The sequence below is a fragment of the Pezoporus wallicus genome, unplaced genomic scaffold (genome assembly GCF_028554395.1).
Source record: "Pezoporus wallicus isolate ANWC-B61680 ecotype Strahan unplaced genomic scaffold, APGP_CSIRO_Pwel_v1 contig_708, whole genome shotgun sequence".
NCBI lineage: Eukaryota > Metazoa > Chordata > Aves > Psittaciformes > Psittacidae > Pezoporus > Pezoporus wallicus.
Window position 1 is genome coordinate 363,437 of NW_026642310.1, and position 24,769 is coordinate 388,205.

The window sequence follows — 24,769 nt, forward strand, 5'->3', positions numbered from 1 at the left end:
ACGCCTATGATGAGGACTGGGAATTCGGACCCCAGCTAAAGCGCTGGCCAAGGGCTCTGCCTGAGCTACCCGTACAGGAATCGCGGCTGGCGGGAGGACCGCACATGCCGCCGTTGCCCGGCAGTTCACCGCACGGCTCTGACACTGCCCCTACCCCGCAGCACAGCGCGGGTGTCCTCTCGGCGGCAGGCGCCAGCGGGACGCGGCGCTGGTGGCAGCCGCGAGGCGGCCCCTGGCCTCGGGTGCCTCGGGCAGGGCTAGGCGGCGTGCCGGGGCGGGGCTGGGCGAGGGCTGCCCGGGTGCTCCAGCTGCCCGTGAGGCCAGCAGGCTTCCTCTTCGTCCCACACTTCCTGCCAGCGCTGCCCTGCTGTGCCGAGGCGAGCCCTCCCGTCACTGCCCGCGGTGCCTCCGACCTCCTCTCTCTCTCGCAGCGGGCGCCGGGGATTGCGGGGGGCACGCCACCGGCCGCCGCCTTCCTGCTCGACGCGGCGGCTCGGGAAGTTGAGGTGAGCGGCCGCGGTCCCCGCCGTTGCCTGTTGGGCTGGGCTGGGGGCTGCTGCGGCCGGGCCTGCCTGGAGTCCCGTTCCCCGCACGGCGGCCTGTGCCGCGGCTGGGGCAGGCGGCCGGCGGGGACTGGCGGCGGGGCGTGAGGGACCCCGGGCCGCGGCCTGCCGCCCGTCCTTTGGCTGGCGCTGCCCGCCGGGCTGGGCTCGGCCGGCTCCAGCAGCGGCGGGTGGCGAGCGGCGGCGCCGGCGCGGGGTGTGCGAGGCGGCCGGCGAGATGCGGCCAGGGCGGGCTCCGTCCCGCGGGAGCTCGCCGCTCGCCGTAGGTGGATGGCAGGTTCGTCTGGGCTTCGCCTGCGAGCATACCTGGCACTAACGGCGCTTTATTGCAGTACTTTGTCGTTCTTTGTTCAGTCAGTCTTCCCTTTTTGGGTCTTTAGCGTAGAGAGAAGCGTGTTTAGCCCTAAACAATTCTGGTAGGTAGAAATGGAGGTAGACAGACCTCCACAGTGGGGGTAGAAACGATGATGTTAGAAATCAGAAAGGGCCGTAACAAGGCAGGGCGTGAGGTAATCTCCTCCAGGCTCAACGGTAAAGGTGGGACCAGATGGCCTTTCCGGGTGCCTTCCAACCAGGGCTGTGACCTGAAACTATTCACCCCCTTCTACCTCTTTCTTCTGAGCCAGTTTTGCTTAAGCGGCTCCCTTCTCTTCCTCCCCAGTAGGCAGAGCTGTGGAGTTCTCACTCCCGCTGGGATGGCTGGTGGCTGTTAACAAGTTCGTGCCTCCAGAGCCGTTCCCATTTATGCTTGGCGAAGTGTTTCACCCACCTCCTCAGAAATTTTCGTTCAGCTGCTGGTTAGACAGTAAACACGGTGTTTGTTTAAGGCACCCTGGAGGCTAACCTCACTTTGCTTTGTTGGATTCCCTTGTCACCTTCCAGATGTAACTGGTCATGTTTGTAATTAACCTGGCCCCTGTGTTGACTCCTTTAAGATGACGCCTCATGTTACATCTTGATAGAACTTTGCTCATGAAGAGCTATTTGCAATCTTTATTTTTTACTTTTCTAGGGGGAGGTTTATGTGTTTTACAACGAAACCATGCATGTAGTGTTACAGAGGTGGGAGGACAGGAGCATAGTGGTTTTCTCGCCACATCCATTTCCTAATGTTGGTGGGGTTTTTAAGATCAAGAGGGTGTCCTATTAATGGTGATCCTAACAAGATAGTTCATGTTCTAGGGGAAAAATACTGGCAACAGAATATTTTCCTTAAAATAAATGAACGCTTTGAAGAAATGATGAGATCATTCTGGTATATGAGCTGCTTGTGTGAGTTTGTTTTCATGCACAGTATTTTCAGGCAGTTATAGTATTGTCAACAATTACACCTAGACAGCATGTCCAGAAACTTCAGATATGGGTATTTTAGAAGATTTTCTCAAGTTAACTTTGGTCAACTAACTTCCTTAATCAGAATCAGTACCTGCCTTAAATCTCTAGCATCTGGTTAGCTACACACCTCTTTGGGGATATCTCTTTAATCAGATAAAGATCAGGACATCGTGGGTGTTAGTTATAGTTTCTTGTAGTCATTTGAAAGATGAGATACTTCCTGAGCTGAAAAATAATTAATGGACAAGTGGTAACAGTCATCCTCCCCCTGAAAAGATAATGCTTCTTCAGTATCTTCATATTTTTCTGCTCTGTTACTTCTAGTTGAAAATGCATTAGAAAAGGAAGACCTTTTCTGAGCTGAGTGTCTAATGACGGTTATTCCTGAGAAGAGTGAGAGTGCAGCTGCTCAGTGTGTTGTGCTGCAAATGCTTCTCCCCTTCCTGTGAAAAGTAACTTGGTAATTTGAACAAATAGTGACTCAATGACATCCTGTGGCATCCGTGTTCGATTTTTTTCTGGGAGTGGTTGCTGCTTTGAAGTGAGCCAGTCGTTCAAAGAACAGAAGTTTGAAAAGTGGCTGGAGCTGAGTGTTCCAGGAGGTTTTGTCGATTTGTTTGGTTTTGGTTTTGTGTTTTTTGGTTTGTTTGGTGGTTGGGTGGTGTTTTTTTTTAAATTTGTTGGGATGTTTGAGCCTGCAGTTTGTGGATTCCTGTGCATGGTATTTAGAAAGTCTGTGGTCAGCACACTTGAATTCATTATACAAACTTCAAATCTCCATTGGAAGAGCATTTGTCTGACCTTTTCTGACTTGCTAACTCGAAAAAAAACCACCCCTAGTGTTGCTGCAGAGGATGATGAGAAACCTACTGTGTTTTGTCTCTGACCCCTGTAAAGCAGTCAGGGCACCCTTGAAAGCCTGAAGGTTGCTGTGGGACTGTGAATGGTGATACTTTGGGTAACATCCAACTGTGAGTGAGACCCAACAACTGGATTTCTCTCTCAGGGATGATCACTACTGTATGTTAACCATATATAAAACTGAAAATAAAAGGTTTTGACTTATTTTTATAACCTATTCATTTCAACCCACACCCAAAATATCACCTTGCTTTGAAGACTGGGTGCACAAATATTTGCTCTATGTCTGATTCACTTTCCTAAGAATTACGTTTTTAAAAGCTTTGATTAATTATTATTTAAATAAAATCCAATTTCTGCTATCTTTTAGTCTGATTTAGTCATGTCTGGGTATAACTAGCTAACTGTTGTAAGGGGAAGAGGTTTTGATTAGCTTGCTTGGTAAAGCTAGTATACTTTTATTCAAACAGTCAGACATAAGAATTTTCATAGAAACATAGAATGGTTTGGATCGGAGGACACCTTCCAGATCATCTAGTTCCAACCCTCTCTGCCATAGGACAGGTGATTTCTTCCAGAGTCTTGTTGAGAAATTTGGGATGAATCTGCAAAAGGTGGGAATAGCCCTATGGTCTGTCTGCAGCAGTCCCTGGATTGAAGAAGATTTCCTCAGCCTGGACAGAGTGGTTGCCTGTTAGCAGGTCTGGTTGGATGGGGTTGTGGATCCTCTCAGTGCTGTCTGGTACCCCTCGGGTCCTTGTTGTTTTTTCAGTCCCTTTTGCCTCAGGTTATGGCCCTGCCTTTCCAAAGGGGTTTTACTAAGGCTCTGTCCATAATCCAAGCAGCAGACCTCCAAGGAAGATGTGCCTTCATTTTTCAGTGGCTGCTCCATCTGTATATGGCCTTCATGTGCTGCTCTGGCTTATGCAAGCTAGGTCGTGAAGGAGACAGTGGGTAGGCAGCTATGCAGGCAGGGGTTAAGGGACACCTTTTGCTTCCCACTCTGTCTACATGCTGCTTTGATGGAATTTTTATCTGTTCTGCTTATTCCTGCCTGGCAGGTGTTGTGCAGATACACAGAGCTGGATCTTGCGAACAGAGGGACTTGGTTTTCCTTCTGGAAATCTGAAATGCAAAAATTGTTTTGCTCTGTCTTTGCCTTGAATGTCTTAGTCTTCAGACTTTGTCAGCGTGGTTGTTAGTTATCTGTAGTGGAAGATCACTGGATATTAGCTATCCTACTTCAGGTGAGTATAATAAAAGAAGGAATTGATCAGACAGACTGATAATGTATTAATGTGAGAAATAAAAGTGTCCTGTGTGTTAATTTGCTTGAATATTTCAGAGGCTAAAATATCTCCCTCTTGATGAAGCATTAGTAAGTTGGCAAAACAGAAGAATGAAATCTGCTGTTCAAAATTCTGGAATTTTATGCTTTACCAAATGTAGAGCATTATGCACAAGATACAGCATCTCATTTTCACATCTGTAGTAAACATTCATGAGTGATATATTGCTTCACGTTGAGTAAAATAATTTTCTTACCCATAAAATCATAAATGTATTTTATTTTCAATTCAGATAACTGTGCCAAACCAGATGTTTCCTGGAAAACAGCATGTACAAATAATTCCCATGTAAATGTGCTTACTGAGCTGATTTGCTTATCTGTCCTCCAAAATACATAGGATCATAGAACAGAATCATAGAATAGTTAGGGTTGGAAAGGACCTTAAGATCATCTAGTTCCAACGCCCTTGCCATGAGCAGGGACACCTCACACTAAGCCATGTCACCCAAGGCTCTCTCCAACCTGGATTTGAACACTGCCAGGGATGGAGCATTCACAACTTCCCTGGGAAACCCATTCCAGTGCCTCACCACCCTTACAGTAAAGTACTTCCTCCTAAATTCTGATTCCTAAATTCTAACTCCCTAAATTCCTAACTTCCTAAATTCCTAATCTAACCTGAACTTCTCCTGTTTAAGTTTGATCCCATTCCCCCTTGTGCTATCACTACAGGCCCTAATGAAGAGTCCCTCCCCAGCATCTTGATAGGCCCCCTTCAGATACTGGAGGGCTGCTATGAGGTCTCCACCCAGCCTTCTCTTCTCCAGGCTGCTCCAGGATACATGTGTGTATATCCATGATACAAAGTTAAAAAGTTGTAATTTTTAAACTGATGAGAAAGGGAATATCAGTTTTGCAACTGAGGTAATGTTTTGGGTCTGCTCTATTTGGATAGAAGATCTTTCTTGGGTTTCATCTCTTTCTCCTACATTTTGCCTTTCCTCCTGTTGAGTATAAAAATATATTCCCAATGAACATAAATTACTTAAGGGCAAACAACACTGGATTTTCTAGAGAGAGCAATGTATCGCAGTGTCGTGGTTTAAACCCAGTCAGGTAACTCATTCACTCACTCCCCCCCCTTCTTTCCCTCCCCCTACTACTCAGAGGGATGGAGAGGAGAATCAAAAAGAATGCAACTCCCACGGGTTGAGATAAGAACAGTTTAGTAACTAAGGTATAACAGAGATCACTACTGCTACCACCAATGATAATAATGATAAAGGAAATAACAAGGGAAGAGAATACAACACCTCAGCACCAGCCGACCGATAACTTGCCCCCCTCAGCCCGACCAAGCACCGACCCATACCTCCTCCAACCCTGCAGTCCCCCAGCCCTTCCGGCTAACTCCCAGTTACATCCTGGGCATGACGTGCTGTGGTATGGAATACCTCTTTGGTCTGTTTGGGTCAGGTGTCCTGTCTCTGCTTCCTCCCGGCTTCCCCTCCTCCCTGGCAGAGCATGAGGCTCACAAAGTCCTTGGCCAAACCAAAACATCCTTGTTATCAGCTCTGTTCCCAGGCTGAAAGTCAAAACACAGCACTGCACCAGCTACCAAGAAGGAGAAAAATGGCTGCTACTGCTGAACCCAGGATATGCAGTCAAACATTCCATCAGGAAATCAATGCTTTCTTGCCTGCTTGTTTTTAATAGCTGAAAACAGTGGAAGAGTTCCTGAGACTGCGGGATTTGCGTACTCAGTAGGTATATCAGCATTCCTTTAACATGGTTTTGCACTTGTGCTTTAACCTACATGTTGAACTAATTGTTCTTCCTTTGAACAATGTAGTTTGCTTTTAGCTCTGAAAATTGAGCTAAATAGCTAGTCCCACACATTTACCAGTATTAAATTCCAGTGCAAGTTGTTACTGCTGATAATATAGATGACTTTCTCTATTTCTGACCACTAGGAGGAAAATGCCAATTATTTTATTCAAGTAACGCTTGGAATGACTCACTATATCTTGCAGTGCTGTGTTTAGTATCTTTCCATGTTTTCAAGTGTATCAGCTAATATTCTTACAGTGAAGAACAGGATACAAATGACTTCATGGCAGGTTCCAATACACATTATTTGAAATGTAGTATTTTATTCCAGTAAACAAAAGTAAATTAATTATCTTGTTCTTAGCTCATGTGGCAGTGCTGATCTTCCCCATTTTCCCCTCTCATTTTTGCCACTCTGGAGATCTGTGATTCTTGGTTTTCAGTGGATCTGTGTAAAGTAAGGCAGGTCTGTACTTCTCAGGTGCTCCTCTTAGGATGGCAAAGCAGGAGAATAGTCTGTGCAAGATGTACGTATTTCTGCAGTTCCTGGATTTGTATTGGAAATTTGTGCATATCTCTGTGTGTCTTAGTCTACTGCATCTTGATTTTTTTTGTAAAACAACGAAAGTGCATGGTCCGTCCTCATGCCTTTGCTTTTTCTGTTGATCCTTACTTCAGCTGCACATGGCCCCATGGGTGTCCACTGGAGCTCTACTGCATGTGTCAGTTTGCTCAAGTAGCTGAGGTTTCCTTAAGCAAGAATCTCAAGTGTTGGACCTGTGCAGTCATGCACGCTTGTTTTGGTTTGCTTTGGGGTTTTCTGTGGGTTTGATGTTTGTGTTGTTTCATTGTTTGTTTTTTGTTTTTTTTTTTTTGTGTATGTGTGTGTGTGCATGTACACAAAGAGGCAGCATTTTCAGGAATCCATGTTGTACTCTTAGGGTCCATATGTACCCCATTCCCAAATACAAACACATTCACAGACTTTTCAGAGGACGCATAGATTTGAGATTTTCACCAGTCTGACAGTATTGTGTACTCCCTGCTGAGGAAAGAACATGGGTTATATTTTAAACTGAATGCAAAGGGGATTTTGTGGAGGGTGCATGTGCAGACCTAGGTACAGGTGAGCTGTTAAAAGACTAAAGTGCTGGCCATAAGTAGAATCAGAATTTCTGGTACCTGCTACTGCTGGCATGACCTTCTTCCCCTGTGATTACAGGCTATGTGCATGTGAAACCCTTTGAGAGTTGCTATGATGTATTAATTTTTAAGTATATGACAACCTCTGAATTGCATCTCTAGGGAAAAAGTCAGTTTATTTAAAAGAATGTACCTTGAGAGGCTGTATAAGATATTAGTAGTAAATGTACCCATTTCAGATTTAGTTAATGCCTTTTGACGTATCTGTCTATGCTTGCTATCTGATTCATCTTCTGTGCTCATCTTTGTGGGCTTTTGTCTGCAGGAGTACAAAAAGAGAAAACTTTGATCTCAGTGTACAAGAGAGCAATCTATTATGAACTGTGCCCAAGGTTCCCAGTGGAGTTTGAGGATTCATTGAGCTACCTGCTATTACTCTCATTACGAGCAGATTTTTATCATGTCACAGGATGAACATAGCCTATTTCAAACAGAATTGTGACTGCCCTTTGCTCACACTTTTATATTAAGATGGGCTGTTTTGCAGAAGCAGCCCAAGTGTCATAGCAACCAGTAGTACCCTTGGTGCTGCTCATTTGTTAAAGCAAGGTTATTTGTTTTTTCTTAGGATCAGAGACAGCAGCTGAGGATCAAAACCAGCATCATTTAATGTAATTTACCATGGTATTCGTGGAGTGTATGCTAATTATTTTTATTTATTTATTTATATTATCCTTAAAGTAATTTGGTTCAATCTAATTTATTCATTTATAAACCTGGAAGCACAAGTTAATATTGTCAGAGGGAGTAAGTTGAAATTGCCTGAGTTTTGGAAGCAAAGTGCAAATTGCTCCTGAAACAGTGAGACTAGGCTTATTTTCTGACTAAAAGAGATAATAAGGAATTTATCCTCTATCTGTAGACCAGTGTTACCTGACCAAGTCTGGGTGTAATATATGATAAAAGCATGACTGGTTTGTTCTGTTCATTGCAGATTTTCATTATATTGCTAGGAATATTCAAGGCTTCCCCCTCAAGTCCATGTGAAGCTTTATGTACAAGGTGATGGCACAAGATGGCCTTTCTTAGTCTTTCAGATGGAAGTATCTAGACAGTGTGCCTTCCTGCCTGGATGTAGTCCCCTCAGCAGAGAGCAGTTTTGTTACTGCAGTAAGTTTCATTGCATGTATAAAGTAGCTGTAGTGGAGGATACAATCTAATGTGCATATTTTAATTTGCAGGTTTCCACACTGTTGCAGTTATTTGGATTTGTGCTTTTCCTGAAATGGTAGGACTAGGAAACAGCTGCCGAGGGATGAAGTCTCCACCTCTGCTTGTGGCTGCGCTCGTGGCGTGCATCATTGTTTTGGGCTTCAATTACTGGGTTGCAAGTTCTCGCAGCGTGGATCTGCAGGTAACTTACCTATTACTCTGCATGTCGTTGTGTACTTGTGTGGTTAAAAATATAGTCCAGAAGAAGGATGCTTCTCCTACATGTGGTGGGCAAGGAGCTTCAGCGTGTTGTAGGAGTTCTCATAAATACTACAGCTGCTTATCAGTAGTGGGAGATGGGGTGGTAAGAGGAATTCTGATTTTTAGGTGAGGGAAACCCAGAACTTGAAAGCCTGCATATGTGGTACTTGTTACTTATGCTCACACAAAGCATTCAGCTATCTTTCTAACTCTCCATTCCTAGAATCATAGAATAGTTTGGTTTGGAAGGGACCTTCAAAGGCCATGTGGTCTAGCCCTCCTACAATGAGCATGGACATCTTCAACTAGATCCGGTTGCCCAGAACCATATCCAGCCTTGGCCTTGAATGTCTCTAGGGATGGCGTGTCCACCATCTCTCCAGACAACTTTTGCCAGTGTTTTACCACCCTTGTTGTAAAGAATATTTTCCTCACGCCCAACCTGATTCTCCCCTCTTTTGATTTAAACCCATCACTCCTTGTCCTGTCTTAACAGCCCCTGCTAAGAAGCCTTATAGGCCCCTTTTAAGCACTGAAAGGTCACAATAAGGTCTCCGTGGAGTCTTCTCCAGGCCCAGTTCTCCTCTGCTTGTTGCTGCTCTTTGACCAATGAAGAAGAAGGGTGATCTTTTGCTAATAAATGAGTCCTTCTCGTATGTGTCTCTGTGTAACAGCTATATGTCACTTGTTTGTGCAAGTTAGGTAGTGTTGTCTTCCTCCTGCTTTTTTCCTAGTCTTCCGGGAAAACATACTGATTTGAGAGATGAATTTTCCCTCTGAGTTAGTTTAAGACCAACACTGAAAAGTGCAGTGATGTCAGAATTGTTTGGATTAAATTCTTTTCTATTTAACTGAAATTTTTATAGTCTCTGCAGAATATACTGTACTGTTAATTTATTTAAACTGGGGAGAGTGTGTCTATGTATGTGGCAGGAGCCCCTGGCCAGCACAACACTTTGGTGACATTAGAATTGTTAGTTCTGTGAAATTGATATTCTTTGTATTGGAGAAGAGTCTATTGAGAATAGTCACTTTTCATTGGAGAATAGTAATTTCTATTTGCTTGGGCAAATTTGCTCTTTCTCAGGGTCGGATCATGGATCTGGAAGGTAAAGTCCGCCGTGCGGCAGCAGAGAGGGGTGCCGTGGAACTCAAGAAGAATGAATTCCAAGGGGAGCTAGAGAAGCAGCGGCAGCAGATTGACAAAATCCAGTCCTTGCACAGCTTTCAGATGGAAAATGCCAACAAGCTACACCAGGAAGAGAAGGTAGGGCCCAGAGGTGTTTATACCTGGTCACAGTTTTCTGTGAGACTGTGGTTTACCAATACACTCTCTGCAACAGAATAAGGTTGCTCAAATGTTCCAGCTGATGGGCATACAGTCTGTGTTGGTGTGGCAAAACATTTATGTGTCATTGTCTGCTATTGCAAGTTGAATGAACATTATAGCTTTCATTGTATAACACATGAAATGTTAGAAGATACAAGTAGCAACACTGGAATAGAACCTCTCCCCCAGTTCACATGTTGGTGAAACTCACCATCTGTTTTGGCGTCTTTTTACATTCCAATTCTCTCCTGCAAGGAGTAAAAGCACATTCACGAGTTAAACAGAACAAAGAAACAAACAAAAGGTAAGGAGAGGGCAAACAGAACTAAGTATTTGCTCAATTTTTGCTTAATTTACAGTCTCTTTTACGAGGGAAATATGGTTTAAGTTTTGTTTTTATAAGCAGATTTTCCTTTAGTCAAAAGTGTTAGGAGTCAGCTAACTGGACATGCTGGCCAGAGTTCACAGCATAGGGTGGATGTTGAGAGGTGCTGACAGGTGCTCACCCAGGCATTTTAACGAAGCTTGGTGGATGAAATGTTTCTGCCAGTCTATGGTGTGCTACCTTTCTGCTTCAAACTACTGTGGTACTAGACAAATGTAGCTGACATCACATGATCCACCTTGTTGTTGTGGTGGTTTTGAGTCTATAAGACATGAAGGAGCTGTCGTCCATTAAACCTGGCATCTGTGCCAGGAAAAGAGTTGGAAAGTATTTTACAAAACCAAAACTGCTGTTGGATGTGTGGGTGGATGTGGTAGTCTGGGAAAGAGTAAAAGTGGTTTTTGGAAAAGGAGACGTTGCTTCTGAAGTCTCCTGGCGTTTCCTTCTGAAAGAGTCGGTGACAGGGATGAGGGAGATTAATGAATGCATTCACACCTGGAAATGCAAAGGGAAATACATAAATTGCTTGTAGAGAAATTATGCAGCCATGTTGGTGAGACTGTTATCACAGGGGTGAATGATAAGACAAAAGTTACAGAAAAAAGTTACAAGGCATCTTAAAAATAAACTGGATTAGTTGTTGTGCTGTGGGGAGGCCACTGGTGGAGTTTTGGATTGTGGGAAAGCCACGCAGAGAAGAGTGAGGAGGGTGACCAAAGCTGTGCAGAGTTTCTCTGCAGGAATCCACAGTGTAGATTCCAGGCTGGACAAGAGCCAGCTGAGTAGAGCTGTTGTGGACATATCTAGGATCATGAATTGTGCGGAAAGTGCTCATGGCTGGGAGAGGCAAGGAATGGTTGTTCTCCATCCACTGTTGGGCTTCAAATGCAGTCAGCAAGTTGTAGTTCAGACTGAGCAGAAATGCTCTTCATGCAATAGATAGTGAAGCTGCAAATATGTGACATCCATAATTCCCAGTTGCAGTGGGTCTGTGTGGGTTAAAAAGTGACTGGTTAACCTTGGACAAACATCTGTGCCACTGCCCAATACAAAGGCATTCAAGTCTGGCTCCAGATGTTCCTCAGCCAGAAATAGCTGCTGTTTGGCAAATACTGTAGCTGCCTTGGTGTTTATTTGGCATCCAGGGTGCTGGGCAAGGTGGATTTTGGGGTCGATAGCTCTTACATTCTCTTAAGTGTTTTTTCCTCCATCATCCTAAAATGCAATTGTTCATTAATGGAGTAGTCTATGAAGCTTGCTGTTGAAACCGCAGCAGCTGATGCTATAGGAAGCATTAGGTGAACGGGGTACGGTGTACTCATTTCCTGTCTTTTGCTTTTTACGACTGGAGAAGAGCATGTCTCAGGAGCCTCAAGTGACAGGACGAGTATGTGTGTGCCTGTGCACCACTTTGTGGCAAATTCAAACTTAGCTTTTGTTGCTCTTGTAACACATGAGCAAGTGTCCTGCGCAGTAGTAGTTTGTTTTCCAGCACTGATTAAAGAGTAGGGAGAGTTGTTTTACTGGGAATCTGTGTATTTGTCAAAAGATGCCATTAGCCAAGTTGGCATGGATTCCCCCCCTTCTCATTTAGGAATGCTGGTGATATGAAGACAGGGAGGAGTGGGAAAACTTAGTTCTTTGTGCTAAGGATCCTGATCTGAAGAATTTGTCCAGGATCAGAGGTTATTCTACAGAGGGATGTAGGATGTAAGAAAAGACTATTTCTGAGTCCTTTTTTTGTGTATCTATATTGGTATGTAAGTGTGTGTTGTATGTTAATGTGTGCATACATATACACACATGAGCAGACATATCTTTTTTTTTTTTTGGCTTCATGGATTTCAGTGGAATCCAGGATTCCTGAGAGGCAAGTAATGAATTCATCATTTCTAGTTATTGGAAACTTGGTGGTTGAACTGAACTTTGTTTACTCCATGGGGATTAGTAGCAAATATTTACCTAGTCACAGAGAATGAATGCAAATCCAAATCACAAGTCTCTCAACTTGCCTTAAAAATAATGCAAACTGTTTAACTAACTAGACAGATCTTTGAGTGATAAACGTGATTTTGTTTAGTTCTAGATGTTCTTAAAAATGAAAATGCTTTCAGCTGATGTGTAAGAGTGAATGGTCTGTCTTGAAAACCCATCTGTTTCAGGATAAAAATATAGTTCTGCTGATTATAGAAAAAATCTATATAGGAACAACCATTTTGAGTTAAATTTGCCTTCTTTTCCAGTAGAACTGTCTCTGTGCTACTTAAAGGATGAGGACATAGAAGGCAGGAGGAAATCAGAGCCTGAAATACCCCGTGGGCTCACCATTCCCTGAACCAGTGTAATCCTGGGAAGCTGCTGTTGTAATTATTATTCTGTTAGGTCTGAGTACGTATGAAACACTTCAGTCACCAGTTTGCTTTTAAAAAATCTCCTTGAATTTTTAAGGACTGATACAGGTTCAGCAAATGGCTTGTGGAAATCCATACAGAGATAGACTAAAGAGATCAAGAGAGCTTACATGAACTCTTAGTCACAACAGATAAGTAATGAGGAGTGCAAAGGGCTGTTTGTAATCCATAAGTGATTTCCTAAAGAGCAATATTCTGTATGTTTGTTATTCAGGACTTGTAGTTCCTGGGATATGCACAGCCGTGATAGTCATTTTGAAGAGTGTAATAGGAGAACAATATGTGTCATCTCTCTTGTTTTTAACAGCTAGAGTATACTTTTGTAATTTTCTTTGGTTTTATGTAATTCTTCTCCAGCCCACATCTTGTTTCGCTGAGGAGAGGGGCCGAGCTTTGTGCATTATATGTGAAGCACGTCACTGTCCTGTTGCTCAGTGTCTTTTAACACTGGCCACAGCTGCTCTCGGATCCCGTCCCTCTGGGAAGATTTAAATTCCCAGCACAGCTTCTGAAACAAAATACCTATCAGTATGCAGAGAGTTGGCTCCACTCAAAAGAGATGACAGTGGCAGGGAGGGAGAGAGAGAAGAAAGCCTGCTGTGAAAAGAAGAAGGTGCTTATGTGTGTTTTGTTTTTATTTTATAAACCAATGTTGCATCTTCTAGTTTTCAAAAAGCTTTAAGGAAAAGCAAATGCTGCTTTGTCCCCTGCTCTACTTGCCATAGCATGATGTTACTAATTTAACAAGAGAGATCAGTCTGCTTATCGTAACTGCTACAGCACAGGTTTAGAACACTACCTCTGTTTAAAATACATTTTCTCATGGTAAATTAAAAAAAAAATGATGGCCTGGGTCTATCTGAACTGTAGGCATCCTAGGTGTGGAAATTCAGAGTATGTGTAGCTTAAGAGTTAACTACTGGCACGTTTCTACCCCTTTTATAGCAAAATGAATGGACAAAAAGGAAAGTAGAAGATACATTATGTATACCTGTACAGATTTCTATCAAGATTCTCATGTAACAGGATTCTGTTCTATTTACACTGCTTATTATTTGGGTTTTAATGGAATATAACAATGACATGGAAGTCCTGTAGCTGTACAGGTCTTATTTTCTCCAATTGGCCTGCTGTTGCCCTGCACTTGTAAAAGTAATTTCTTACTCATATGTGTCAAATTCCTCTTTCTTCTGCTGAGAGTGTAAGAAATTGTCAACTTTACTGTTTTGATGGTTTCTGCAGTTTTAGAGAGCTGACTTGCCCCACGTCATGGTGCATGGTCCCTCATCATGGAAAAAGAGAGTCTAGATTGCTTTTAGTGGAGGGTGTGATAGAGTCCAGATAGCGTCCCTAATCTTTGCCAGGATCACTCTTTACGAAGAGAGTCGGTTGGAGTTTTGGGAGGTTTGGTTGGTTTTATCGGTTAATTTCCCTCCTCCCCCCCCCCCCCCCCCTTTGTTGAGGGTGAGAAAAAGTCTGTAATTTCTGAATGGAGTTCAGTGAGAAGTACTGTTAAATGAAAAATGTCTCCTCCATTTTGGGCTTGAAATTTGTTTTGGCCATGCTTCAATTGGCGTACCTTCACTGAAGTATACGTGAGTGTGCAGTACAAAGGCCAACCTAAAAGAGAAATATTTCCTTTGAGATCTTATTTATGAACTATTTCCCCAGCTGCTAGTATGTAGTTATCCATTAATCTTGTGTCCTAGAATGAAAAAGCTTTTTTGTGGTTGTTATAAATGGTTTCTTTATTTCAAAATGGTGAAGAAGAGTACAAAGAAAACAATTGATGATGTGTGTTACTAGGCAAGTGTGTGTGTGGGGAGGTGTGCTTTCAAAAATAGAGAAGTGGGGTGGAAGTCTCCAGATACAATTAAGAAATGAACAACAGATAATCAAAGTGTGGCTTGTGCTGCATGGCCAGAATGGTGGTGGAGAGCAGGAGCGTGCAAAGCAGAACAGCTCCTTTTTTTTTGCAGTAAGGACTTAGGTCAGTTTGAGTTAAATAGTTAATCATTAAATAGGTACCCTTTTTCTCCCTGATTAACTATAAATGCTTGTTTCTGCTGTTTTCTGGATGTATAGATCTTATCTCTCAGCTTGCTCTGTTCCTGCTTGGTTTTGTTCTTACCAGCTGATTTACTGTTCCTGTAGCTCATCTTTTTCTCTGTCTGACAGCTATATTTGTGAATGCATACCCCTTTTTCTTAGGTTTTAGTTCTGAAGCCAGTGTTTACTCTCGTCAAGTTGTTTATCATTTTATTCCTTTTTCCTGTTGCAGTATCTTATGCTTTTATATACAGCACATACAGTCATTGTTAGAAAACACAAACATGAACTCAATGTACTTGGGTTAGCTGGTTTTTGAGGGTGGCAAATGCTGAAAGTTGCTATTATTGCAATAATGGCCCCAAGAAATGTTTTAAGGACACTACGGTGTAAGGCATTAATCAGATCAAATGGTATGTGTGTGTTCAAAAAATACGCTTTGAAATGATTTCTTCACAAGTAATTCTGCACCTATGCTTTGGGTTTTGTTTAAACAATAACTTTAATTTTTGTTTCTCAAGTAGAGTGTGACTTAAATAGACATGGTCTGTAAAGAGTAAGAAAAATGTATCTCTGGTGGTTGTCATTAAAAAAAATTTATAGCCAGCTGGAGCAAGATTTTTCCATCACTGTTGGTGGCAGTGTGGCTTTATTTTTGGTTTCTGGAGATCTGCTGCCTGCAGCATTGACTCCGGATTGGAAACTGAATTTTCCTCTGTGATGATCAGAAGGATTTCTCTGCAAGACTGGTTTGCAAATAAAATAAGCTGGCTCTGAGTTACAGAGTTGCTTTGTCACAGAAGGTAACATTTTGATACTGTGATAATAGTGCTGGATTCTCACTTCTAGGGGATCATAGGTGTTGTCTTGTGGGCTGAATGAGGTTTAAAATGCCAGTTTCTTCCTAGAACTGTGTTTTGGCATGTGTTTGCTAGTACTTCCCAGCAGGTTGCTTTTAGGTGTGCATAAAACCCAAAAGAAAATAATGTCTGCCAAATTCACAGGCATGAGGTGAAGATTAGTTGACTCTTGGATGGCAGGAGGAGGCATGGAAAGCCTGACATTATGATACAATTGGATTGGAAACTGACAGTCAGAGCACTGCCCTGTAAATTATTAAGCAGTATTTCAGGTTTAACGGCTAACAAGATTTTTAAACATGACCTTTTTTCCCCGGACTCTTAGCCACAGGCTCAGGGAGGTGGGTGTGGCATTGCCATGGGACAGTGTTATATGTAACTCGTACAGGCCGAAGCATGCTTTTTCCTTTTTCTTCCCATTGTAATATAAGGAACCTTTTTCATATGGCACATAATTTTATTCAGTTCAGCTAATTATAGTTATTCTTGCCCTAATGTACAAAATGTTCAATACTTGTCAGTTTTACTACCAAATAAGTGGTCCCGGTATTTTGGAGTTTTGTATTAAGAGGGGAACAACCAACCAGCCAACCAAAACCAAGGCAGAACAAGCTGTAAGAACATAAAATTGCCACGTCACGCTGATTTTTCTGGTCCATTGACAGTTTGTGGAAATGGCTAATGCTGGAAACCCTGAAGGTGTGATAATCATGGAACAACTTGATTATGTTGCTCGTGCATTAGCAAAACTTGTCATTTCCACTGAAACATTATTTCATTTCCCCAATAAACCAGTGAAAACAAATAAGAATACTCTTTGTCCTAGGAGAAAGGAGAGGGAGAGGTATTAAACAACCCTAAGTATATGTTGTTACTCACGTTGTTATTACTGTTTTTTTCCTTTTCAACAAAGCAGCAAAGCCTTTGCTCTTGAGGTTTCACAGTGGTATGCATGGACCAGCTGTATCTATAGAATGGCATGGGAATATTTTTTTCCTAGGGTTGAAAAAGGTTGCCTGTTCATCAGTACATGAATGACTGCCTCTGAACCGGGACTCTTTAAAGGGTCAGTAAAAGACAAATCTAGCCCTCTCCTATGTGCTGTCTCACTCAGATTGATTGAATGCTTAGCTTTTTCTAATCAACTGGCACTTATTACTGTAGTGTTTGTGAAAAAAGGCACTGACAGCATTTCAGGGTGTTTCAGAGTGACTTGGGCAGGCAAAATGGATGCAGTTACTTCTTTGCATTAAAGTGGTGTGGACATATGTACACACATCAGTACCTGAGCAGAAGCTGGGGACTTGGTATACCCTGATCTGGGACCCCTGCAGAACACTGGGTTTTCCTGGGAGGGGGATAATGAGTAAACTGGCAGTGAAGTACAAGAAAGTGCTCCTAAGATTGGAATGGATTGTTTCTGAAGGGTCAGTGAATCTCATCTCTTTGTAGTCTTAAGCAGACTCTTGTACACCAGACTTTCTGAATGTTAAATATGAATCTGAATTGTCCTGACCTCTGGCTCACAGGAATTATTTTCATTTAGGCTTGCCTTAATTCTGTCAATATTCAGGTGTTTTGGGGCATGTGTATGTATGGGTTGGTAGAGAAGGCTTGGTGAAAGACTGGTCCAAATGTTCATATGTTGACTGCAGCTTCAGAATGAGAGAACAAAGTGAGGGAATGAAAGGTCACTCCAGCAATTTGTCATCAAAGAGGGAGAGGAAAAGTAGTATAATGCAAGGGCTTCATGTTGCTTTTGTAGAGTTCTTTTATGCTGAATGATTAATGCTTTCATAGCTCATTCTTACATGCCTTAATGCAGGTGTATTGATTCCCTGGTGAGAAGGTTGTTGATGGCAAGCTGTGCTATCCTGTATTCTTCCTTCAAGGATAAATACAGTAAATCTGACTGTGAGATTAAGCAAGCATGAGATTAAACCAGAATAAAGCAGCCAGCAATTTTAGGGCTGGACTCTTTAAATTCCTCCTGTTTTTAAAGTGGAGTGTTATCTCTCCCCTGCTCTTTACTGGGAAATCTGGGTAAAAATGAGTGTTCATAATCTACTAAACCTTTAGAGCAGCTAGAAGGTTTTGTGTTTGGCTGTAATCCAGCACTGCAGAAATAAAAGATCTTGTTACAAGTGCTTTGGTTGATGTTGTTTATAATACTAATGGTAATGCAGGTCCTTTGCAATTAAAACAGTGGTTTCTGTTTCATTCCTTCCAGGCAGTGCTGATGAGTAACATCACAGTAAATGACCGATTGATCCAAAGCCTACGAGGTATATACATCATACCCCTTTACATCGTTTTCATATACGCTTTTTAGCCCCCTGTTTTTAAGACTTCTGTTTTAATTTTTTTTTCTTCTGAGAATCCTGCCTTTCTTCAAGTCATGGGGATGGTGCTGGAGCTGTGGTGACTTAGAACCTGCATCTGCATAGTTCCAGTTCAGTGAAGTGTCAGACTAATCTACCTCAGTAGTAGAAAGATTTGTTCATGTAGTGCTTGTTGTAGGACTTCTGACCCATATGATATAGAATAATAGGGAATAAAACTAGCCTCTATGTGCATTGTTTATATATTATTCTTCATGCTACTTTTTGCAGCGTATTCTTACATTCCTCCCTGAGGTGTTTGGGTCATGCATTTTAGCACGGGGGGAATTCACAGACTCCTATCTTAAATAAGAAAAACTCGGTCTAATTAGTTTCTGTTCATGTTGGTGCTTCAAAATTATTGTTAGCAATTTATTCCTCAGGAAGTCCAGGGAATGATCCTAAGTTCCAGGAGCAGGTAAATGTGATGTGATGCCTTCTTCTTGTGTTCTCACACAGAGCTTTTTATCAGAAAGAAAACTGTAAATCATAGATTCCACTGTTTTTGAGAAACGTAACTGTAAATTGTGTATTATTCAGGGAAGCACTGGAAGCTTGTCTTTATTGTAAGCTAATAAACATGAATGCCATTTCATACTATGTTCTGATTAGTATTTCATAGACGTAAAGATTTCCTGGGCTGAAATCTATCAAAGCAAGTGTTTGTAAACAAATTACAGTATTTCTTATGAAGAAATGCATGTCAGAAATCTTTGTTGCACCATTTTTGTTACTGTGTTAGGCTGAAAGGCTCTTCTTACTCTATCTTGTACATCTGTGATTAATAAATTTAATAAGTATCTGTGCATTTGTACACAAAATGTAGTAAGCATTATGGATGGAGTTACTGTGCTTACTATTGGTCTGTTGTCTGATACTTCTGTTGTAATATATGTAGATATATATGTTTGTATGTATTTTAATGTATATTTTAATTCTGTTTTGGTCAGAACACTTGAAAGAGTTACAGACAGAATATGGAAAGCTACAGCTGAACGTTTATTGGTTTCAGAAGAACCAGACTAACCTTCAGAGGAAGTTCTCATATGACCTGTAAGTATGTTCTTTATAAAAATGGCTTCTGGAATTGTAGGTGACTTGTGATAGCACTGTTAGTAAATGTACATTTTTAATGATCAAGTAACATATGACACATGTTGTAAAATCGCTCACAGTTGATCTTGAAGAAAAGCATTGACCTTGCAGTGCTTGGCATCTTGATATCCAGATGCTTCTCCCACATTTCTTGATGTTCCTTCCATTGCAGGAGAAAGGTAACAATATTCACATTTAAGAGTGGGGTGAGGAAATTGGAACACAAAGATGCTGAACTCTGAAGAAGTTTAAGAACTAAGGTATGGGGATACCTGATAAGAAGCTGTACCTCATTATGCTACCAGAAGTTTGGGAGAATTTCTGGTTCAGTTATGGTCAGGGCCTGCATTTCAGTTCATAGCTAGTAATCTTTTTTGTTATAGATTTACCGTTGAATTATAAGGTGTGGGTAACTGAACAGAAATTCTTATCAGTTTTCTTATCAGTTCTTATCGGAAATACACTAGGAATTTCTCCTGTGTTCTTTCTGTCAATAACGTTCTTGTTCCCTCCACCTGTCTTCACATCCTATTATATCTTCCCTCTGGTGCACAGATACAAAAAAAAACCCAGAATTTGTTGTTTGCATGTTCTCATAATTATTTTCCATCAAGAATATAATTTCTGTAGTGGCAGGTATTTTTCCAGCAGCCATTGTGTAGCCAAATTTAGTAGGAATTACAACTAAAAGTTTAACATGGCAGTCAAAGAATTTGAAATCTGCAGGCCAAACTTGAAATACCTTTTTTCTTTCCTTCCTTCTCCCTCTTCCTCCTGCTCCATATAAGAATTAAGGATTAATATTGGTGGTTTTGGGATACTTACAAGTTACCAATTATTAGATGGTTGTGTACTTCCCCACCACCTCAGGCATCGTTACTCATTTAGTAAAGATGACCCAGATGTATTGTCTTAGTGGAGTTTTGTTTGTTGTGTACCACAGTTAAGCACTATCTCTATGCTGTTTAGTTAAATGGCAGAGCCGGGACTCCTGGACCTCTGTTCATAGTTCTTTGCTATTTAGAGTCTCTGTTTGCCAGCATCTTCCTTGTAAGGCTGAGATCAGCACGAATAAATGAATCTGTAGTCACATATACATGCTGTACAGTTGCTCTGTCCATGAGAGGTACATCCTTTGAAGCACTGGATTGATACTTGCAGGGAAGTGCTACAAGGCAAATGTAGTCAACCTGGTTTGTGAAAACTTATGTCCATGTCTGGCAAAATGTTTTCAAGTATAGCTCTATTGAGGGAATCATTGGCAGAGTGTCCCTGCTTGTGGGAGTGTACTGTACAGAATCCCTCTTCATTTAGCAGAAGAAGGTTGGATTCTGAGCATACAGCTTTAGGGTCAGGGCTGGCTCAAAGTGGAAAGCTAACTAAGTTACAGTGATGAAGATGAGTTAGCTTGTGTCTGGGTAGATGTAGAGACAGGCGTGATAATTCAGCCATGTACTGGCTTGAACAGGGATTCTGCTAGCTGGTCTGCCTCCAGTCTGTTTCCAGTTGGTCCTGAGGCAGGTGCACTGTTTCCTGCAGTCTCTTCATAGGAGTCCATAAAAGCAATTATTTCAGTCAAGGGATTGTGCTTTCTTCACTAGCTTTGCTGAAAAACTCCGAAGTGTTCATTTTCTGTTTCTGGATATTTTTGTAGCTATGCAATTGAGGGAAACGAGCTTTGCACTCAAATTTTCGTGGAATGATTTATAGCTTGGGCACCCTGCAGCATTCACAAAATTTTAGCAGGAACATATAATTAAATTTTAAAAATGTTGTTTGTTATGTACTTTTAGGGGGGGATGCTGGAATATTAATATTTCACTGTTGTAGTAAGTTACATTACTATGCACTGTGTTCTGTTAGTTATAGAAACAGAAATCTGACTGTACTTGGTTACATACAGTCCTCTGCTGCCTATAAATGCTTCATTAATACTGTCATTTTAATTGATTACGAACAACCTTTTCCCTATGTGATTATGGGCCTAAAAAAGCAAGTATTAGACTCAAAATGTTATTTTTAAGTTGTCTTACTTCTTCCCCTCAGTATTAGGAGTAAACCAATATCTGTTTGTCCTCAGTAAAGCTTGGCAGGAGGGGGCATTAGACCTGCTTTTCTGTTATATCAGTATTTCTTCCTTTGATTTCAGGTTGTAGGGGTGCAGGTTTTGCACCTTAAGTATCATGTACACTTTGCCCAGTGGAAAAAGGAAGAAGTGGTATTGTGGTATATGGTGGTATAATCACTTTTTTTTTTATACAGTTGGATATTGCACTGTAGAAGACAGTGATAAAATCGGTTGTGCGTGTGGAATGCGTAATAATACAATTTTTTAACTTGGAAGGCACAAAATTAGTTGTTTTTTTTCTCGTACCTGAGTGTTGAAGTTTCATCTTAGCTTTCTGTTTGGTTGTTTCTAGGACTCTGAACAGAAACTGTGGTAGGTTTTGATAGACGTTAAAATGTCCCTAAAGAGAAAAGAGCCAAACTACAAAGTACTTTGCAGTCGATGCTATGGATATAGTACATCTGGTTTTACTTGAACTCCCGGACAAATAAACCAGGAGAGTTAATCTATGCGAAAGAGTGTTCTGAAGCGTGGGAGCACTGTGTTTCCAAGGGGTGACGTGACATATAACTGTTTGACACGTACGTTTTTAGGTATTCTGAGCCCAGTGTCATGTGTCTGTGCTTTATGGGGTCTTTCTGATACCTCCAAGAATCATAGAATCATAGGATAGTTAGGGTTGGAAAGGACCTTAAAATCATCTAATTCCAACCTCCCTGCCATGGGCAGGAACACCACACACTAGACTTGTTGCCCCATGCTCTGTCCAACCTGGCCTTGAACACTGCCAGGGATGAAGCAGTCACAACTTCCTTGGGCAACCCATTCCAGTACCTCACCACCCTAACAGGAAAAAATTTCTTCCTTATATCCAAGCTAAACTTCCCCTGTTTAAGTTTGAAGCCATTCCCCCTTGTCCTGTCACTACAGTCCCTAATGAAGAGTCCCTCCTCAGCATCCCTATAGGCCCCCTTCAGATACTGGAAGGCTGCTATGAGGTCTCCAAGCAGCCTTCTCTTCTCTAGGCTGAACAGCCCCAATTTTCTCAGCCTGTCTTCATACAGGAGGTGCTCCAGTCCCCTGATCATCCTCATGGCCCTCCTCTGGACTTGTTCCAACAGTTGCATGTCCTTCTTATGTTGAGGGCACCAGCAGAGTAGAAAGGCAGGAATGAACAAAGCTCCTGGAGGGGAGAGACTGCGCATGTGTTCCTGTGCATGCAGAGCACGCCTGTACATGGTCAGGTATGCAGGTTAACATGGACACATGCAGCACATGAGCATGAACACCACCAGTACCATCACCCTGCTCTAAGGAGGGGTCTGCTAGTGCAAACCGTGCTCACGTGCATACGTACTGGCTGGCACTATCCAGGCATCGTCCTCCCACCTTGATCTGACTCCAGTTGCTGCCCTCGTGCCTTCATACATTCGCACACACACTAAACAGGGAAGAATTAAAAAGGCATTTAATAAAAAGTGACACAGCCTGTCCTGATCAGGTGCAGGGCAAGGCCAGCCAAGCACACCGACCAGCAATGTGTTTACGTGCAGTTCATGTTTATCGCCTTCTCTCTCTTTTTGCGTGTTTGTTCCTGTCAGAGATCCATCACTTCCCCTGCTTATGGTCCCATAATATGTCTTGTGTGATCCTGACATGTTCTGCCCTTGCACCCATTCTGTGTCCCCTACCCTGGGCAGGACATGCCTTGGTCCTGTTGACTCATCTTGGTGGGTTTCACACTGGCACAGAGGCTGAGGCTGACTGGAGTCAGCCTTGGGCCTGTGGGATGGTCTGGACAGGATGTCTGAGTCTGTATCTTAGGCTCCCCACTGCCCTTATGCCTCTGTGCTTTTTTGGGCTCTTGGAAGTGGGCCTCAGTTGGGCTGATGGTTGCTGTGATGGGCCTGAGAGCAGCTGGGCGGGGGTGGGGGGCAGGGTATTGACTTATCTCCTTTACGTGTGCACAGGTGAGCTGTTTATCACAGAAATTAACTCTAGAGGAGAAAACATGTTAAAGAGTCTGAATTTAAAGTGCTGGGTTTGCAATTTGAACGGCGTCATATTGGTAGGATGAATTGGAGAAACTAGTGCTGTTCTTGTGCTTCAGAAGTTGTTGTATGCATGGGTAGAGCATTCCAGTCTCCAGAAACCCCTTTTACAAGCCTTCACAGATAATAAATTTAAAAGGGTGAGGATTTGCCACAGATGTTAAATGAACTTTATTTTCATGTGTGTTGTGGGATGAAAAGGCATTTGTGAGAGGTTGCACTATCTCCAGCTTCAGGTTGTCTGTATACGGCAGCTTTCTCAAGCTTGCAGACTGAGGTGCAGGTATTCTGATGTTCTTTTATTTCCTAGAAATTAGTGAACGTGTGCTTAAGTCCAGCCTATGTTGTTTTATTGTCTCTGATATTCACTGACTTCGGAAGGACTACTTACTCTGGTGACTCCTTCATGTATTAGCATTATCAAAATAAGACTTTAGAGTAATGTCTAGTCAAAAAGAGGAGGCAATAAAGGTAATTAATTTGCCAGTTCATAGCGTGCCTATCTGCCAGTCTCCTTCCTTGTTGGATGGGATCTACAGAACAGATAGTTTGCTGTTAAAAAGCAGGGTGGAGAAGGATGAAAGTGCAGTAAGAATGACTTGCTGTTGTAGAGGGCTCATGGCCTGAGAATTCCTCTGGATTAGGGAGTAGCTTACTTGCAACGTGAGAAATGGAATATGCGCATCTGAACCAACTGCTGCCACAATAGAGCTACTAACACTGCCAGAACCAGCCTCAGAAGATACTCATCTCCGTTCTCTCTTAGGGAAAGGGAGGTAAAATTTGCAGTATATTGACCATCCTGTTGCACAAGGGATGCCAAGAAAGGTTTTGCATGCAGAACGATGTATTTGCAGAGTCTGTAACCGATGGTATGCATAGAACTCAAAGTTATCTCAGAGGGGAAAAAAATGAGAGAAAGGAAAAGAAGTTTAAAAAAACCACAACAAACTCCTCTGCCACTGTTAGTGAAACAGCATGGTCTCCAGCCAAGCCTCTTCCTTGGGCATGCTTTCCAGAGCAGTGGGTGCTGACAGCAAAGGTTTTTCACCACGTTTTGTCCTAGCGTGATACACTTTTCATCCCCACTCAAACACACTATTGCTTGTTACTGTTCACAATGGGATCAAAAGCATACTTGGGGTCCTGTGAGGACTGGTTTCTCAGCCTTCTGCATGTCTGTTATGGTGTAATGCTTACCTGCTTTGTTATCCACTGGGTTTTGTTCTTCTGCTAATATAAACAGAAAGTTCCAAACAGGTAATGAAGAGAGTGGGGGAGAAGAGGTGATTTTTTTTCCTAACAGCAGCCATTTACTCTGAAAAACCCAGCTTGACCTGGGGTTTGCACAGGCACAAAGGGGAAAACCCTGCCCTGGCAGATTCAGGAAAAACCCTTCTGCAACAGCCTAGGGCTTACCTGGAGGTTATGGAGCTGTGGGGGGCAGGCAGACTGCAGAGCTGCAAACAGAAGACCTGTGGTGTCACACAGGTTAAGGCACTAATGGCATTGTGTAACTACTGAAAGTATGTAAAAGATATAGGATACTTGCATCTTTAGGAAATGCTTTTGGAACTACTGGTGAACTCCGTTTCTGTAATGTATGCTCTGTTAAGTCTTCCAGCACTGCACTTCAGGAAATA

The 24,769-nt window shown here is 42.3% G+C and overlaps 1 protein-coding gene across 2 annotated transcripts in view; it reads left to right on the plus strand.

Annotated features, from left to right (window-relative positions):
• The first annotated feature begins 372 nt into the window (after window positions 1–372).
• The window catches only part of GOLM1 (golgi membrane protein 1), a 37,257-nt gene continuing 12,860 nt past the window's right edge, over window positions 373–24,769 (plus strand). For both annotated transcript variants that reach the window (XM_057428743.1, XM_057428744.1), the window contains exons 1-5: window positions 373–506; window positions 8,265–8,437; window positions 9,584–9,763; window positions 17,762–17,816; window positions 18,863–18,965. In XM_057428743.1, the coding sequence (XP_057284726.1) occupies window positions 8,309–8,437; window positions 9,584–9,763; window positions 17,762–17,816; window positions 18,863–18,965 (467 nt within the window). In that variant the 5' untranslated portion in view covers window positions 373–506; window positions 8,265–8,308. The remainder of the gene's footprint in view (window positions 507–8,264; window positions 8,438–9,583; window positions 9,764–17,761; window positions 17,817–18,862; window positions 18,966–24,769) is intronic.